Source organism: Pteropus alecto, unplaced genomic scaffold (assembly GCF_000325575.1).
Source record: "Pteropus alecto unplaced genomic scaffold, ASM32557v1 scaffold81, whole genome shotgun sequence".
Classification (NCBI taxonomy): Eukaryota; Metazoa; Chordata; class Mammalia; order Chiroptera; family Pteropodidae; genus Pteropus; species Pteropus alecto.
The window spans coordinates 20,639,732-20,659,327 of record NW_006433378.1 but is presented as its reverse complement, the minus strand read 5'-3'; the positions used below and the strand labels follow the sequence as shown (position 1 = coordinate 20,659,327).

The 19,596-nt window shown below is 43.2% G+C and overlaps 1 protein-coding gene across 1 annotated transcript in view; it reads left to right on the top strand.

The window, feature by feature from the left end:
• The window catches only part of TIAM1 (T cell lymphoma invasion and metastasis 1), a 327,269-nt gene that overhangs the window by 194,252 nt on the left and 113,421 nt on the right, over positions 1–19,596 (top strand). Inside the window, 2 exon segments of the mRNA XM_015586534.2 lie at positions 4,958–5,135; positions 13,379–14,352. Coding sequence (XP_015442020.1) covers positions 13,390–14,352 — 963 coding nt within the window. The 5' untranslated portion in view covers positions 4,958–5,135; positions 13,379–13,389.

Below are 19,596 nucleotides of genomic sequence, written 5' to 3'. Positions count from 1 at the left end.
AGTGTCTGTCTCTCTTACTGTCCTCTTCCGGGCACCTAGACAACCTAGCTCTCACTGGGAACACCCTTCGCGTTAAGCCACAACGTGGTGAAATAGTAAAGGACAGATTTCAGCATTAGAAGTTACCGACGATCAGTTGCTCCTTCCCATTTTCTTTGGGGATCAAATGTTCCATTGTCTCTTACGGTGACATGGGCGTGCGTTTTTGACGTGACTCATTCTTGACATGAGAATTCAGGAGCTGCGAGCCCAGAGCTGAGTTCTCGCTTCACACGGTCGCAGCTCTCGGAATGGCTGGGTGGCATTCTCAAGTGTCCAGCAGCTTCGCAGCTCCTTAGTGGCAATGGTGCTGCTTAAATTTTTGAGGCGCTGCGTGATTCTTATGGTCTGTCCTGAAAAAGCTACGAGATCTGTTTCAGTAAGTGGGGGCCTCGTCTGAGCCCTTGTTAGGGGCCAGGCTGTGGGGCGTTTGGAAGGTTTAATGGCCGGCTGTGTGACAGAGCCCTTTGGGAGCAGTGGTTTCCAAACTCCCTCAGATGAAGCAGGAGGGAACTTCATAGTGAGTGAGGCATTATTGGACTTATATGCCTTGGCACTTGCCAGTGTCCAGGTATAGTTGCAAGACAGTAAACGCCAAGAATCTAGAAAAACTTAGAAGACTATTTTGGCCCAAAGCTACCACTACGATGCCGATCGTAAACATTCCATAAATGGCACATCTCCCCGAGGTGTGGGGTAAAACATTTTGCTTCACTTTTGCAATGCAGACTTTACTCCTGGGAAATATGGTAATGTGGGTCCCAGCTGAACCTATTGGCTGTCTTGCCAAAGATTTGCTGTTCTAAAATTAAAGTTATCATTTTAGTAGAAAGTCCCCGACTTACAGCCGAAATGAGGTCAGTCTTTGGATACGGGAACTTTTAGGGATTCGTTTGGCTGGTTTGGGCGCTCTGTTTTTACCTACATTGAAAACTTGGTTGAGCTAAAGCCACGTCACTCACACATGCTGTATGGCGTAGGGATTCGGAGCCCCGATCTCAGCTCATTCATCCGTGTTGAGGGAATGATTTTTCACTGAGAATCCTGGTCCCACCCCAGGCCCCCAGTGGTCAGAGAGGCTGAGTCACCTCTTCTTGGTGCAGGAGTGCTTGTCACAGCCTCCGTTTTTATGTGAGCCAGACAAACTCCTCTCTGGGGGAACTGTCAGATGGGCTGTGGTCACCTGGTAGCATGGCCCAGCTGCACATGACCATGAGCCAGAGAGCTCCTTCTCAAGCTTACCACTCCTCGGCCATGATCCAATGCTCAGGAGAGCAAACAGTGTTTGAGGAGAATTTCCTGGAGGCTGTGCAAACTCTCTCTTCTTCAGCAGAGTCTTATCTCTTTATAACTTCCGTTACTGAATTGCGATTTTTTTTTTTTAAAAAAAAACAATGATCAAGATAAGAGACATCCGGATGCATTTGTCACTGAGCCCATATGGAAGGATGCAGTCCAGAACATTGCTCATCATATCATAGTGGCCCCAAGGACCACCAGTGGACATTCCTGTCTGCGCGTAGTACCAAGAACATTTGTCCTTCTGAGCACTTGGTGAGGGAATTGTGAATTTTACAATCGCCATGTTCTCCCTGTTTGGATTGGCTGTGACGGGGCTCTCTGTTACACCGGGACAGCTGCACAGCCTGACGGGGGAGCAGTGTTACCCTGTCTTCCCCTCTCCACTTTGTCCTTGCGTGCGGGTTTCTTTTCTTTTTCCAGTAGAAATTTCTTCTAGTTCAAATTAGGTATATTGCAGAGTCAGTCCTGAAGCCCTTCGTCGAATAAAGTAATGGTTGAAAAATAAGCAAAGAGAATGACTGATGAATTTTCTTTAACTTTAATTTCTGAACCATTTAAACATTTCCGGTGCTCCAGATCCATCCAGCCATTCAACTATCAAATACTGATTTTCTGACTAAGTATAAATATTAAAAACTAAAATCTTTTGGTGCTTATTACATATAAAATAAATATTCAGGATTCTGACTTGTTCAGGATTTTGATCCAAGACCTCTAATATCACTCCACCCTCAAAGGTTCAGGGTGAGGGGAAACTTCTTGATTCTCAATAATTCACATATTATAGAACTTTTTGGGGCAGTATAAGAGTTTACCTAGTTATGTAGCATTTTATTGTTTATAGAGTTTTATGTTGATTCTCTAGTTTGTATCTTATAACAACCTTCTCAGGCAGGTGTTAAGTAAGGAAGATGTCACTATGTCCTTATTTTTCCTGTTGGGTTTCAGAATGGGTAATTTACTTACTCAAGATCACATGAGTTAGTAAGTAATTGAGCCTGGTACATGAATCTGGGTATTTTGAGGGCAAGAACAGTATCCTTTTCTCTATATACTTTGATTCTTAGAACTTATAAGGACTTAAAAATGACAGGATGCCCCTTATGAGTGTTTTTTGAAGGTGAAAGAGAAAGTTCTTGCCTGGCAGACTTTTTAGGAAAGGGCATGGATTAACTGCCCTGACACAATATTTCTGACAGTTGTCATGTTTTTGCTATACATCAGACTGTAGGAGTGGGCAACGAACTTCTCAGCCCTGTCTATTTTTATAAGGATTTGAAGCCTGACCTTAGTTTTTGTAATTCCTTCCGCACGTCCAGCACACATGCTTCCCTGTGAAAACTGGTTACTCGACACCTGACACAGAATGTACTATATGAGTTGAGCATGAATCAGAGCGAGACAGGGAAACTTGGTTCATCCAGCATCCACTTCACTAGGGGTCATCATAACGTAATGTAAGCAGGCCGACTGGTATGGCTAGGTTTCGTCAGCTTGGCTCGTTGTGTGACCTGGACAAATTGAGGAGATCACATCTTCCTGCTGGGTTCATTCATTCCCTTACGGTCCCACAACGAATTTAAGGTGACTGGTTTCATCCAGCTTATCACATAGACTGAGTTTCAGTGAGTTAGGTATCCTGTTTTAAAGAAGCCCCCTAATAATGGCTCTTTACAAATGTTAGAGTGGGAACAATATCTAATATTGAGAACTGACTATGGCGTAGGCACTAAACTAACTGTGTAACGTAGATGATCTCATTTAATGCTCATAGCAACCCATTGGTTTGGGGACTGTTATTGTCCTCATTCGTAGCGGGGTAAATTGACATTGGCTTACCCCCCAAGAGTGAAGCCAAGATTTGACTTGTTACATGCGGTAGGACTCCAGGCTCAACGCCTAATACTGGGCTTGGTGCGTAGCTGCCTCCTGTTGAGACTGAATTTTTTTTGCAGCTGATGGAAGAAAACCAGAATCCTGGTAGTTTCTCGAGTTGCCATGACACAGTTACAAGGCCACGGTGGAGTTAACCTACGACAGGCAAAACGAGTTATTTGTTGGCATGTTGCAACCTTAGCGTGCTGCTGATTGCCAAAGAACAGATGTGGGTGCTTCATTAGTCTGTGTCATGGGTCAAGTGCCACAGCCAGGGGCACAGGTAAAAGTTTTTTCCACCAAAGTCAGAAAAAATTTATACCAAACTGACAGTTTTTTTTCCCCCGCATATTTTACAAATAATGCCCTGTAACTTTCCCTTCCTTCCCATATAGTTATTCTGCTCAGGGATTAGAAGAATACAGATAGAGAAAAATTTTAGTTCCGGTAGGTAGATTATGTACTGTTTTTAAAATATAAAGAAATGCATTATCAGCCATTTGTGCAGGCGGAAGGACAGCCACCCGCAGGCACCGTTTGCCAGCAAGAATCCAGCCTTGCAAATTATTGGCAGCTGGCACCGTCATGAGTCCATTTCAATATAAATGGGCTGTTGCTTATTAATTTCTGCCAGTTTCTAAGCAATTCAAGAACTGCTTTGAAAATTTGAAAATTTACAGAGAGAGCGTAAGGAGGATGCCCAGGAAAAAGAGAGTGAACAGGATAGCAATGGGGGAATTATGGAAAGGGCACGTATTTTGGGATAATAATGGGGTATTGCTGAGAACTCATGCTCCTTCCTCTGCAAGCATGTGTCACCAACTTCCCCGTTAAGTAGCACATTTTCTAAGATAAGAAAGAACAGTACCTTCGCGTATCGTTCTGTTCTCTATGAACGTGTATATTTATTTACTGCCTCTGTGTGGTCGCCTTCCACAAAGACAATTTTCTCTGTGTTCCTGCTCAAAGTGTTTGCCACCTTGCTGCAACCTCCGGAAGGGGGTGGCAGCTGTGGGCAGCCCCACGGAGGACTCTTGGTAGAAGAGTCATCAGGTAGCAGCCACCCCAAGGGACCCTCACGTCTTTGTCCTTCTTCGTATTTGCAATTTCCCCTCAAAAGGCAAGTTGTAAGATTTAAAAAACAAAGACCCTTAATACTGCTTGTTGGTGGCGCTGTCCTTGTCAGTTTTATTTTCTATGTCAAGTGACAGTTTGGATATTTTACCTAAATTCTTTCCTGTGCACCTTCTTCATGAGTTTCCTCTGAATTTGATATTTGACAGCTTAAGAAAACATGTATGGGACGAGAAAGTATGTATTTAATTTGGTCTTCTGTTTTACGGTCTTTTAGCATTTTCTTAAACTTCTGTTATAAATAGAGACCTACTTTGAGAATAACCGATATTCCCTTGTTTCATTTCATTTATCTCTGCTCGTTGAAACTTTTTGAAGATGAAGAGGGAACCGTGGCAATTATTTCAGAGTGACCCGTTTCTGTTATCTGATCCTTAATCTATAGGAATAGGTTAAAATGATAAAGTAAGTTTGTAAGGCTACTTATGACTATAAATACGACTGTGCTTCTATTCACTTACTGATTATACATTGTCATTTTACACTTGTGGCTAAATGTGGCATTGTTTGATTGGAAGTGTGCTATTTCACCCAAAATGGGTGTTGGAGCATTGCCTGTTTCCTGTGTCCTGGCTGACCATTTCTTTTCTCTTTCTGTTCTGTCCAGGTTTTTGGCACATTCTCCTAGACTCAGATGAGACCATGATGGGCGTCCCCAGGGCCAGGTGCTGATACATTTCCCAGCCCCAGTCACCGTTCACCCCGATACCATTTCCAGTCTCAGTATCTAAATGCCACAGTGCTCTCGGGGCACGTTGGGCTGGGAATCACTGTTGCCTTGTGAGGTAAGGTTGTGGCGTGTACGTGAATTAATGGCAGTGCTTCAAGGTGGTGGTGGGTTGGACACATTTTAATGCTATTGGAATTGCTGTGTTGTCGATGGCTCGATGGCTCGTGGGAAAAAGAATTTAGAATCACTTCTTTGGATTAAGGTTACACCCATCTAACAATTCAAAAGCATTAGCATTTTAAAATTTAAGAAAAAAAGAAAAGAAAAAAAAAGCAGGCACCTATGAAATCTTTTTTCCCCTGTGAATTGCCCTCAGGGTCTTTTAAATTTATCCCCAAGCTTTACCATCTTTATATGGGATTATGTTTGAAAAAGGCAAGCCTGCCTTTAAAATCTTACTTCAAAACAATGATATATTTTGTTTCTGGTTTGGATAATCTTTAAAAAGCAAAATAAATACAGTCAACATAATAATCTTTCTAAATCGAAGATCATCTTTTATTTGTGGCAAAACTTTCCTGTTTAGTTTCTTGTGTGAGGGGTATTTGTGTGTGACTTGGCAAAATGCTTTTCATGGGTTTGTAAAGATTTAGCAGAAACTTTCAGAACTTTGTCTCAGTTTAATCTTAGCTCTTGTCCCTCCCTGTCTTCAAGCTCAGCCTCCAGTAGGGAAAAAACAGGCTCGAAACCAAGACCTCCCACTGGAATCTAATTTTAAATTTGCAATCTGTTGTCTTGTGATTTTTGCTTCAAATTTAACTTTGAAATAAATACATTTCATTCTTTCTCCTGCAGTTTTGGAGGTCTGTTTTCAAGTCATAGAAGGGTAATCATTATGTTTATTTTAATAAGTGTTTAAATACCTCAGGAGAATGAAACATTTTTATTTTTAATAATCATAATTTATATACATCATTAAATGCCTTATGCTCGGATTTCGTGATGCCTCAGCAACAACAGAGAGACCTTGCTTTCACAGTTAACTTTTGACTGGAATACGATACGAACTGGGTCATCTTGGATCCACTAATAGGCGCTAAAGTTTTATATTTTCCAAGCGCCCTTGTTATAAGGCAATCTGAGTGACGGGCATTTCTGTTGAAAGAGCTATGCTAAAATTTTATTTTATTTAGAGCACCAATACAATGATGAGTAAGGCACGGTCCTTGTCATTGGGAGATTTCCCATAAGAAAATGGGAAAGGGGTCTATCCAGAGAGAAGTGAGTCAGTTTACGAATAATCATGCCACAGACACAGTGTGAGGAGGTCAAGTCAAGGTGCCATTGGAACGTAGAGAGAATGAGTAAATCCAAGCTAGAGAGTATTTTCTTTATCTTAGGTAATTTTCCCAAACCATCTGTTTTAAGTTTGGGTTTGGTGCCGTTTTGTTGTAGCTGTCAGCATAGTGCCCACATCCTCACTCTCTTCAATGATCTAAAACACCCAGGGACTTAAAACATGGTAACATGTTTTATTTATTTTTCTTTCCTGAAAATGAATTGCAGGTTTAGCGCAGAAACTTTAGGAAATATTTTAAAAAGTGTAATTTCGAAAGTTAAAATTATGCATAATCACTTTATCCAGAATAGTTACTTTAACAATTTTTACACAGGTCTAGTGTGCGTGTGTGTGTGTGTGTGTACGTGTGTGTGTGTGTGTGTGCGCGTGTGTGTGCACGCATAAGTGAAATATTATTAATATTCTTAAAGAAAAATTTAATCTTCTCAAAGCTAGTGTCTTGGACACGCATGTCAAATTTAATCTTTTATTTCCTGAGAATAAGAAGAGTTTTGCTCTAGAGATGTTTGTTCCTTGTAGGAAAATTGTCTTTTTGATTAATTACTGAACAGGGCAGGCACTGGCAGGCTGTCCCGCAGGCTGGGCTTTGATCACACGGAGCTTTCCCGCGCCCCAGCTACAAGGTGGGGCGCTGCTCTATGGCTGAAGTACCACTTGCACTTCCGGTCTCATCTAAGGAATCAGACCTCTGAAACTATAAAAATATTATTGTAACCTCCTTAGGTTTTGAGGTGATGAGTTAGTTCTGGTTTCCCCATGACTTCTTTCTCTCCCTCCTTTCCTCTGACCAATCTGAAGGTACAGTAGTATTTTTCTGTGTTCTCTCTGGTCAGATACCTTGACCATGAGGTGGCTTTCTATTAACTGGAATGTTTTCTTATGCAGTAAACATAACATCAGCATGATTTAAAAAATGCAGCTTATATGCTCTATCGTGGGTCATATAGATTTAACCTTTCCTTTTTCCTTGTGTTCTGTTTCCCTACCCATGTGTAATAATTGATGTTCATAATGATCTTGCATAGACACGGCAAGCAGTTAAGTTTATCATTTATTTCAAGAACGTTTACCTTTACTCAGGGAGCACAGTTATAATAGCTTCTTTAAGAGTCTTTGTTTGATCATTTCAACCTCTGGGGCACCTCGGGGTGGCATCTATTGATTGTCTTTACCCTTGAGAACCGGTTAGATTTGCTTGGTTCTTTGGAATGCATCATGGATGTTTTGAATATGCTGTTGGGAGACTCTAGGTTCTGTTAAAATCATCTGGAGAATGTTGATTTTTCTTTTTTGCTGTTTTAGCAGGCAGTCAACCTGGCTAGGTTCAGACTGCAATTTCTCTCTGACCTCTGGTGAGCGGTGTCTCTAATGTCAGTTCAGTTTTCGAAGGCTTTGCTCTGCTGCTTTGGGTTTTTCCCACACATGTGCCACCTGGGAGTTAGTCTGGGGTGCGGGCTGTGGTTTATATTGTAATTTGGCTTTCAAAGCCTTCGCTGTCTCGCTTTGGGCCAGTCCCAGGCATGTGCATCTGAATTGCGAGCCTGGGAATTATGTGGACTTAAACACAGCATTAGAAGATTTGCTTCTCCAGCACTTTTTCTCTCTGAGATCGCCCCATCTCTTTGGCTTGTAGGGACCACTCTTTTTGGTTCCTTTGGCCAGAACGACAGGACGTGTCTCAGGATGTTTTGCTGCCATTGCCAAGCTGCATTGCGTGTTCACCCTCTGTGCAAGGCTGGGAGAGAAATTAGAATAATAAAAACAAAAACAGGAAACTCTCGTAGGATGTCTTCTTCAGGTTTTGACTCCCCCAATCCACCTGCTTTTGCTTACTCTCGGAATGCTCAGGTAGTTGCTTTTTCATTTGGTCCAGAGTCTTTAGTGTTTATCAGTGAAGGGAAGATTGGCCACAGTGCCTTACTCCATCGTGGCTGGCACTGCATGTCAGCAACTCAGTTTTGTTCCCTACGTTATTAAGACAGAAGCTTTATCCCCAGTTAATCAACTCTACCTCTCTACTTAACCTCGCTTTGGATCATTGGTCTGTGTTTGCTTTGTATTTCCTGATACCATGGTGCTAGATGATGCCCAGTACATGCTTATTTTTATTGCCTAATTTGTTGAAATTATACAAGAGTGTTTTAGATGACTTTCACCTATAAAAGGGGATTCAGAAATGCTTCATTTCAAAGAATCCTCACTTTTAAACAAAAATTCATTTACCCGGAATCCAGTTAGTTAAGGCTTTGTTTATTTGAACTATTTAGAAATAATTTCAGATTCATAGGAAATTGTACACAGGCAGTATACCCTTTGCTCAGTTCCCCATAATGGTTGCCTCTTACATAATTATAGTAAACCTCCAAAGCCAGGAGTTTGACATTTTTTTCAATTACACTATTTTATCATGTAAGGCTTAGTAGACTAATAAATCAATAAAAGCCATCCCTGAGTAATGGCCATTACTGATGCAGGTATGAACCACCCTAGTGACTGTCTGTACTTAGGATAAAGTTCCTTATGATACTTTTTACTCTTTCATTATGTATTTATTTTGATGGGGTTTAAAGGAAGTTACTATGATTACTTGAAAAGTTTAACTCATCACTTCAAGAATAAGATCATGGTGTTGGGAAGAATGGGAAAGTCATGCTCCTTCTAGTGCCCTTATCTCTGGCTGTCCCTGAGAATCTCTTGATTTTCTGACCCTGTACTACTGTCGGATGACCTCTTTTCATCACGCCACTGTGTCTCCTGTGACCCCATTTTCTCTGGACCATCTTAGGCTGAGCAGATCTGCACTCTCTGCCCTGACAGCGGGGAGCGGCACCCTCTCAACTCCAACCCCCTTTCCTAAGCCTCTGCAGGGATAGCTCCAAAAAGAGGAGATAGATAGGAATTGAAGGTAAGAATTAAGTGGAATAAGTCAGGAGCAAGGCCTCCATTCTTTGTGCAGGCAGCCTGGTATTGGAAAGCACGGTGGAGCAGGGGTAGCTGAACTCATTTCAGCTTCAACTCAGTTCATGGATCAGGTTGATCCTAAACCCGGTGGTCTGGAATGAGGGACCTGCATAGGTAGGTCTGCAGGTGGAAGGGGCCAGAGAGCAGAGAGCATCCTAGGCGCTGTGCTGGTTCACATTGTGGGAACATCCTCGTCCACGTATTTTTTTTATAGTTGTATGAATTTTTACGCCCTGGATTAGAGTTTATTTTGTCATTCATTCATTCTATTTTTTTTCTACTGAGCACCTTACTACCTTTTCAGGCAGCGTTCTAGGCATCGAGGATATCACAGCGGACGAGATCAGCAAAACTTGCAGTCTTCCCGAGGCTTAGCTTCTAGTGGGGAAGGATAGAGAATAACAAAGATGAGTAAGTGAACTATATTGTTTGTTACGATTGTGATAAATGCTAAGGAGGGAAAAAGAAGACAGAGAAGCAGGATTGGAAGTGTTGGTGGGATTGTCATTTTGGATAGACACTAGGAAAGGCCTCCTAGTGTGGGTAGGATTGTCATTTTGGATAAACACTAGGAAAGGCCTCCCCGAGATTTGCGTCAAGTTCTGAATGGCCTGGAGACAGTAAGCCAGGTAGATGCCTAAGAAAGGGTGAGGGCAGAGAGAAGAGCATGGGCAAAGGCCCTGGGGCCAGGCCAGGGAAGCTAGGCCTTAGACTGTCGACAAGTGCGGATGCCAGACTTGAGGTTTAAATACTGAGGGTTGTTCTGACACTAAAATCTTACCCAGTACCTCCCGCTTCATACCCCTGCCACTAGCTGCCCTGGAAAGGACAAGCCACTCACTTACTACATAAGTAAATCCTAGTCTGCAAATGAGAGTTTAACGAGTTCAAAACCAGTAACGTTTCTCGGTTTGAGATCAAATACCTTTTCGAATGCTCTTCTTTTCAATTGTGATCCTGGTGTTTGCATTTCAGTTTGTCCTCCCCCCACTTCTTTAGCCCTCTTACCTAGTGACCGTGTGGCGATTACGTTGGTGAGTACTGATCACTGACCGTTTCCTTTCGTTACGAGAATGCATGAACATTTAATGACTCATTATCACAAATAGAACACACTAGTCTCGATAGTGCTGACCATAGAAAGTCAGAGCCACTTTCTGCCTGCAAGTTGCTTCTAGACTCACAGGAACAATCAAGGCCTGCGCAAGTGTAAAATATAAATCACATTTTTTAAAAATATATTTTTTGAAATAAAAATAAATGGTAAGGGTTAATTAGGAGAGAACGTGTTGAAATTAAGAAGCTGGAAGTAGCTGGCATTTACATGTGTATGAGAAAAGAATGAGAATTTTCAGTTCACCACTGAAAATTTAGAGCAGGAGTCGTCCCCAAAAGGAGAGATTGTCTATTGTATTCAATGAACAGTTTTAATTTTTTCATGCATATGTTGTTTCAGAGTCTGTCCCTGTCCTCAACCCCTCCACCCCCTACCCCACCCCACCAAACACACACACACACACACACATTGGCCCTCAGGGGTCTCATTGACCTTTTGAGAAAGCTTTTAAATTATTCATCCCCTGAGAATTTCTCTTGGTAGGATTTAGGAGATTTGGCATTCATCTCTAAATTCTAGTTCTAAAGATAAAAATGGCTTCTTTCCTACCTTGGCTGGCTGAAAAGAGTCTTGCTACTAAAAAATACTATTAATATAACAGATCCATCAGAGTGATGCATGGAGTGTTGTAATTCTTGAAGGTTGGGGCCATTTCCTTTAGGAAATCTCTCCTGAGGCTTTTAACTTGATTAGTTTTCTTTTGGCAGAAACAAGCCTAACCAGAAATTTGTTGTCGAGAATATGTCTGTCAGTTTGTATTTGCAAACTTTTGATCTGTGTGATAGATGAGGATACATCCTAGTGTATTTGAGGTGACAGTTTTGTCTTTCTTTCACCATAATTCTTTCCTTTCTTTCAATTTAAATCTTTGCAATTCTTAAAATAGGACTGTGGCTAACACTTGTTCTTCTAAACTTTTAATTGCTTATTGGTAAAACATATAGATACATCCAGGTATCTTAAATGTATACTTTAAAAAAAAATCAAGAACCCTAGGAAATTGGTCATGGCATTGACCAGTTGTGATCCTGGCTTTTGCATCCCCCTTCAGAAACCCTAGTGACTATGTGGTGATTAAGTTTGTGAGGTACTGATCACTGACCGTTAGTAACACAATTTAGTGTTACTAAAATGCTTATTTATTTTACTTTAAAAAAATGTAGCCCATGATATTCTTAGGAATGTCGCTAACATAATGGTCATGCATGGATGGTTGGTCTTTTTGTTTTTCCTCTTCGGAGTTTTCATCATTTTTTTTTTTTTTTCGCTTTTTAAAGATGCCAGCCAGAGAGGCGTGAACTTATGGCTTTGAAACACATTTTCTACCAGTAAAAAGGAGAGTCTCTGTCTCAGAAAGTTCTGAGAATCACATGATGTTTTGACCTGGTAGGGAATATTCCAGTATGGGAATAGCTGAACATCTGGTGTTTGTATGAGTTATTCCTGAACTCGATGGAACATTAAATGGAGGTTTTTCACTTCCTGTTGCCACAAATTTCATTTCAGTCAAGACGTGCTTGTGAGAGGTCAAGCAACATTTTAGATGGAATCGTGGGATTATGGAGTGATTCCCGGGTCGGTGTGAAGGTGTATTCTCTTCCAGGGTGTTTCCAACCGGAATGGTCACAGTGAATTCATTCCCTGTTTCCCTTGGTGCCTGTCAGTTTTCATTTATTATATGCCTCCCCTGGCTAGGATATCATGTTCATGAGAGTAGAGAATGTGCCTCCTCTGTTCACTGCTGTATCTCTGGCTTCTAGAACATGGTAGGTGCTCAGTATATATTTTCTGAATGAGTATGTAGGTGGTTGAAAGAATCGGCTCGGGGAATCTGCCCAGCTACTATATTTTTCTCTTTTCCTTTTTGGCCATTTTTATATGTGTATCTTAAGTGTACAAGATTTGAATGGTAGAGAGGAATCTCTTGTGGGGCAAGGAGAATAGGCTAAATAGAGTCACGAGTGTCGAGTTTTGAAGATTTTTCTGTTTTCCACTCTGGGTAACAGTTATCTGGTCGGCGAGAGAAAAATGGTAAGGAGGGACTTGAATTAACCTGGGTAGCCCCAAAAGGCTGAGTCACATTTGGTGGTTTGACAGTGCGAGTCTCTGTTTGCGGGGCACTCTGTACCAGATTAATGTTCTCAGGTTGGATTTGCTCCCAGAAATAAACCCATTAGCCTGCTGCTAAGCGGAGAGCGGAGTTTCTATTTTGTTTCGCCCATCTCTCACTTCACGCCCTCTCCTAACTGAAAATCAGGGTTTTTCAGAACGCTGTGGAATGAAAGGTAAAAGCGTTTTTCCTTTCCGACTTTGGTTTATTAGGAAGAGTTGATCGGACTCACATCTTGAATTTTTTCATTTTTGATTGATTTTTTTTAAGTGTAGACGGAGTCAGAATGAAGCAGAAAAACCACTGAGAGGGAGGGATGTTTTCAGATGTACCTCTGAGGTGTTGTTTGTTTGTTTTTTTCCCCGGAAATACATAATATCAAACACATTACTCATTAGGCAGACACCTTCGTTTTCTTTTTAGAGTTTTCGGTTTATGGATGGGAATGGAACTTTAAATATCTAAGTCTCTAACTATAGGAGAGAAGACAAGGGTTGCCAGCCTGTGAAACTAACTCTGTGGCGTGCCAGGTGGGCAGCTACCCTCTGGGCAAAGACAAGTGTATTTCTCTAATGATCTTATTTATGCTCTTTTTTCACATCCCCGGAGGCGTAATCTCAGTGGATGTTAATTCTCACCTGCTACCGCGTAAGAGTCCAAGTAGCCGCCAGGTACCTATATATAGGATGCTGCGCCATTACCTGCCAAGCTGTTTGCCTTCCCTGCATGCTGAGCCATTTCGGTTCAACTGCCCATACCCGTTGGTGACTCAATTATACCCTCCTTTCTTTTTTCCCCCTTTTGCTACAGACCATAAAACCATGGGAAACGCAGAAAGTCAAAATGTAGAGCATGAGTTTTATGGAGAAAAGCATGCCAGCCTGGGGCGCAAGCACACGTCGCGCTCGCTGCGACTGTCGCACAAGGCGCGGCGGACGAGGCACGCCTCCTCCGGGAAGGTGATCCACCGCAACTCCGAAGTGAGCACCCGATCCAGCAGCACCCCCAGCATCCCCCAGTCCCTGGCCGAAAATGGCCTGGAACCCTTCTCCCAGGAAGGCACCCTGGAGGACTTCGGGAGCCCCATATGGGTGGACCGCGTGGATATGGGCTTGAGACCCGTGTCTTACACCGATTCTTCTGTCACTCCCAGCGTAGACAGCAGCATCGTCCTCACAGCAGCCTCTGTGCAGAGCATGCCAGACTCGGAGGAGAGCAGGCTTTACGGAGATGACGCTACATACTTGGCTGAGGGAGGCAGGAGACAGCATCCCTATACATCCAACGGGCCCACGTTCATGGAGACGGCGAGCTTTAAGAAGAAGCGCTCCAAATCTGCAGACATCTGGCGGGAGGACAGCCTGGAATTCTCACTTTCCGATCTGAGCCAAGAACATTTAACAAGCAACGAAGAAATCTTGGGTTCCGCGGAAGAGAAAGACTGCGAGGAGGCTCGGGGTATGGAAACCCGGGCGAGTCCGCGGCGGCTCAGCACCTGTCAGCGTGCCAATTCCCTGAGTGACTTGTATGCTCAGAAAACCTCCGCCGTGATGGCAAACGGGGGGCCGAGGGGCAAATTTGCAGGCTACTGTCGGAATTTGGTGTCTGATATTCCCAATCTTGCAAACCACAAGATGCCACCAGCTGCTGCTGAAGAGGCTCTTCCCTACAGTAATTATAACACACTTCCCTGTAGGAAATCTCACTGTCTTTCTGAAGGTGCCACCAACCCACAAATTAGCCATAGCAACAGCATGCAAGGCAGAAGAGCAAAAACAACTCAGGTAAAGTGATTGAAATCTGCTTCAATATTTTGGAAACGGTGCATGACTTTAGGTGCATGATTTTTGCTCTTAGAAGCTTCCTATCGTTTTTGGGGTTTTGCCCTGTTTGCCTGGTGGCTCCTCCCGCAGCTGGTGCTGTTTCTCGAGTATTCATCTCTCTTCCGCTTTGCCCCTCTTCCAGTTTTGTGCTTAAGGGGTGGGGATTAAGAAAAGAGTGGGTGTGGGGGGTGCTGTGATAGGAGTGGGAATAAAGCCGATAACTTCATATTGAGAAACTGCTTCTCCGACTCAGATTTTCAAGAGTATCTTCCTTATCCTAAGCTTCCTTCCTCTCTAACGTGGTCCTGTCAGTGGACAGATGGGCACGGTGGGCTGCGGGACCCTCGGAGCTTCCCTCTTTCGCACCGCAGGTGGGAAGAGGTCCGTCGGAAGCTCTTTGGAGGAGGTGTTTTGGATTCAGGGAGGGCTCTGGTCATCTGTCAGCTTCTCTCGGAAGTTGGCAGGCTCCCTGCCTTACCAGGAGCCATTTCAATTTCCTGTTCCTTGCGATGCAGGCCAGCCCTGTCTCTGGAGGGAGGTGTGTAATGGAAGGAATAACAGGGGTGGGTTCCAGTTCCTACTTTGCAGCCAGCTAGTAGTTCGACCTTGGGCAAACCCTGACTTCTATTTGCTCCTTTGGGAAATGGAGGGTAAAGAAGTTCAACCAGCCCGCCTCGCCTCGGGTCTAGGGCATGAGAGAGTGGGTGTGCCGCCTTGGGTCTAGGGCAGGAGAGAGTGAGAAATCTTTTTCAAAGATTTCTAAAGGCCTTGCTAATGAAAGGAGGACCCATTGCCTTAATCGATAATGGTAATTAACATGAGAATGACAACTTGTCAAACCGACCTGCATACCCTGGTCCTCTTCTGGTTCTGCTGGTCCCTGCAGTGGGATTTCAGGTTTCCTGGCTTGTATGGAGGATGGGGCGGTGATCTGCAGGATGGTGTTTCAGATCAGAAATCCAGATTGGGCCCATTTGCCTTGAAGGGCATATCAGCCACCTGGGTGTCTGCTGAGCAGCACCGTGGACCACGTGGTCGTGGTCGGTGGGGGAGCAGCAGATGTACTATGACCTGGCGGGGAGAGGATGGTACCACAACTTCTGGCCTTGCTCCAGTGCAAGTCAAACAGGAATTTTGAGGTTCCGTTCTCTTGAGAAGTGGGTCTAAATATAGTGGATGGATGGTGGGGGGGATGGGGTGAAGAATATTGGCATTAGACTATCAGTTCTTGTTCAAGAGCAGGTTTTTTATTTTTTGTTTTTTGTTGTTTTGTTTTGTTTTGTTTTTTTCAAAATCTGAGGTTTCAGATTTAATTTTGGAATTTTAAATTGCCATATATAAGTCACCTGGGGATATAGATTTTTTCTTTTTACTACTTTAGATGTTTATTAGATAATCAAAACTTATTATATATTCACCCAGGTTTATATAGATTAAAGGAGTCTGTGTTTGACCTTTCCCCCCATTTTTTTTAAAAAAAATATTTGTAATCGTGGTAAAAATACACATAGCATTACCATCTTAACCATTCGTAACCATTTGTTCAGGGGTGCAACCATCACCACCATCCGTCTTCAGATCTCTCTTCATCGTGCAGAACTGAAACTCTGTGCCCACGAAACACCCACTTCCCATTTCTCCCTGCCCCAGCCCCTGGCAACCATTAATCCACGTTCTGTCTCGATGGAGTTGACTACTTGAGGTCCCCCATATAAGGGAATCATCCAGTATTTATCTTTTTGTGACCGTTTTTTTTTCACTCAGCATAACATCCTGAAGGTTCATCTGTGTTGTAACATGTGCCTGAATTTCCTTCCTTTTCAAGACTAAATAATATTCCATTGTATGTACATACCACTTTTTTTTTTTCCATACAGTCATTTGTTGGAGGGCACGTTTTGCTGATGGTGTCCAAGCCAGGCATCCTGAATCCACCTCTTTTTACCTGGGTGACGTTGGGCAAAATTTTTAAGTCTCTTGAAGCCTAATTTCTTCATCTGTTAAATGGGGGATAATATAATAATAATAAGAAGAAGAAGACTTTTTGAGAAAGCGTAATGAAATAACATGTGAAACACAAGACCTGGGTCCTTTGGGAACAGTCAGGAAGGAAAAACTCGTTAGTTGTTGTGATGTTCATTTTTATTAGTGGCGTTATATTTATTGGTTGAGGATGCAGGGTAGTTGGCGTTTACATCAACATTTTATGTTTTAAAAACAAGGTTGTTAAAAGGCTGACTCTGCCCTGAAAAGGTGAGTAGGAAGCTTGTTTCTAGATGCGCTACCTGAATTTTTACCCATCTCTTCAGAAGCGTGGTTGAAATAATAGAAATAACTGAATAAACCCCTGCGGTCCCCCTGCCTGTACCCCGTGCGGGCTCTTCCTGCACTGTCAATTTGACAGGGGAGACAGGCGACTTATTAAACGGTTTCCTGAAGGGCACTGAGACTCTGCCTTTAAGACATTTCCAGGTTGGCTTTGCTTCAGAGAGATCGTCCAATGGCCCTTAGAATTTACAGGAGAATTTACATAGAGTGTTGAAAGAAGAACGTCATCTGTGATGGCCACTTTTCCTTGAAACAATGCTAAGTTAGCGTACATCCACTGTGAGATTTGAGAGGGCCGCCTGGCTGTTTTCTGGTTCCCTGTCTCCATGTCTCCAACACTGGGGACAGTTGGACCTCTGCTTCAGCCCAGACCCCACTGATGGGGCTGTGAGCCTTTGAGTCACGGCTACCTCCAGAAGAGGGACAGAGCAGAGCTCCCCTTCCAAGCCAGCAGCACTGAATGCTCTCACAAGTAATTAATTATTACATGAAATTTTCATTCTTTGGCTTGTCATCTTCTAAAATTGTTAATGTATGGAAGTGAGATCATCTGAATGTGGTATCTCATAAAGTCACTGCTTAGGCAGCTTAATGTAATGCAAAGTGCAACAGACTAGGAATCCTAAGAAGGACATTTGCATCCTGGCTCACTCCTTACTGACCTTGGGCAAGTCAAGTCGCTCTGTCTCGCCCGTGCTGCAGGCTCCTGAGTCTCTGTCCAGGGTGAGCGACACCAGCCTCCGACAGGGCCAGTAGGAGAAAATGGGATACCATGCATGCCAGCCTTTTGTGGAGTCTGTAAAATGAATGGAAGTATTATTTCCCTATCAACTTTGTGTGTTGAGTGAGGATTTTTAATGACTTGAAACAAACCCCAGAATTATGCACAACACTACCCACCCGCCCACACTTCCTAGTCTAAGTTTGGCGTGCTCATCCAACTCGATTTCTTGAGAACCCACTATGTTCCAAACGGTGTATTTTAAGAGGCAGTGGGTAGGGAAGCTTCCTTGAAAATAATTTTTTTTTTTTTTTTGGTGAAAGTTTCTGACCCAGGAGACCTCTTCAGAGAGCTTCAAGGGCTATAGATATTCAAGTCTCCTCATCCACACTGGTGATGTAGTTGAATCTTTAATTGTCCTGTCAATAGTTTTACTCCCAGAAAAGCATTCCTGGCAGACATCTGGCCCAAGAGCATGGCCTCTTAACCGGGAGAAAATAATTATTATCTGAAGTTCTTTTTATTTGAAAATGATCAAAAAAAGTTTTTGACCATTCATCCTGTTTTTGCAATTGTTCAGTCGTTGGATGCGTTACTGAAACATGAAGGCACAACATGCATTGTAAAAAGCGATGCATGTTATGTGTCTGCCGCATAGTAAGTGCTGAGGAATTATTTGTTTAATTCAATATATTGGAGCAAGTGTATGCACACCATGCATGAAAGTTTGCCTTGCGAGTCAGTCTGGTATTCCCTTTTGGGGAGGGTTTCCCCATATTGTTTAAAGCAGGTTTATTCGTCTGATCGCCCCTTGATGTAATTGATACCTCATTGGTCTTTGGCTGCACTTTGCTCTCTTGATATCCCCGTGGTTAACGGACAGAGTTGGCAGTCAGGTATTTTGCAGAGAAGCGGTTCTGAAGTCCGGCAGATCTGAGCTGAGCTTGTGAGTTTGTGCCCTGTCACCTGTCAGTTATGTCACCTAGATGGATCTCGGGGCTTCTTTGTTGAGGCTAACGTGAGAGTTCCACATGGGCATGAAGGTAAAACTCCTGGCACAGTGTCTTGCACATAATAGCAGCTCAGCGAATGATGGTTGTTAGTCATGATGGAAAATTTGGCTTAACAGTCTAGAGTTTAGCTCTCTCGTATCTCTGAGACTTTCAGCAGGTGAAATGAAGAGAGAAAACTGCCAGCTGATGAGGCGTCATTTAGCCAGGTTCTGTGCTGCAAAGGGAAGCTCTGGCTTGGAGCCACTGTGCATAATAACTTGTGAGGAGAGCTTCAGTCATCCACTCAGGAGGTGAAGGAATGTGAGCTGCTCTATCGAGAGCACCTCAAGGAGCCGCAGCTCTGGGAGAGCAGCAAAGGGGCCCCTCAGGGAGCCGTGATGCTGTCGATTAGGTTTGTGTGTCTGTCCCCTTTCTGACCACCTCCGTGTGAAATTCTTCACACTATAGTATGGACCGGGAATGTGGTAAGGCAGAGCTCTCGGTCAGAGCTTCCGGTCCTTGTGGGCCACTGACTAATTAATGCATTTGAGCCTCATTTTGAGTTGCCAACTCACAAATCATCTCTCTATCCAACTCCATCACTTCTCAGGGGGAGGAAGTGGATCTAGAAAGATTAGGTGACAAGGTCTCACAGCTGGATTAAAATTCAGGTTTTCTGACCCACACATCAGGGTCCGTTATTAAGAAGCCTCCCCCTCGCCCCCACCGCACTACCTCCCCGTGCTCCAACAGGTTCCAGCTTACGTTTTCTCAAATATTAAGATCAGAACCCTCAGTTCTGGTACAAAAGCAAAAAAGCATTATTGGCTGAAAAGAAAATAGTGACCGCCCACTACTGTGGCCGAAAACAGCGATTACTCGGGGAGGTGACCGTGGCGATTTTAGGAGCCATACCTGAGGTTTCCTTCCTTGAATAAATATCAAGTGATAGGATTGGTGATTTCAGCGAGATCCACCACTATCAGTAAGAGAATCTTGATTCCTTAAAACGATTTTGCTGATTTTTTTTAAAAAAAATCTCGCTTTGTTTTACAACTTAGCTTAAATGGCCCTGGAATAAGTATTTTCTCCAAGCTGAAAATCGTCATCAACATCCAAGAGATTCTTAAGCCTTGGTCGCAGACTCCTTTGAGAATGAAAAAT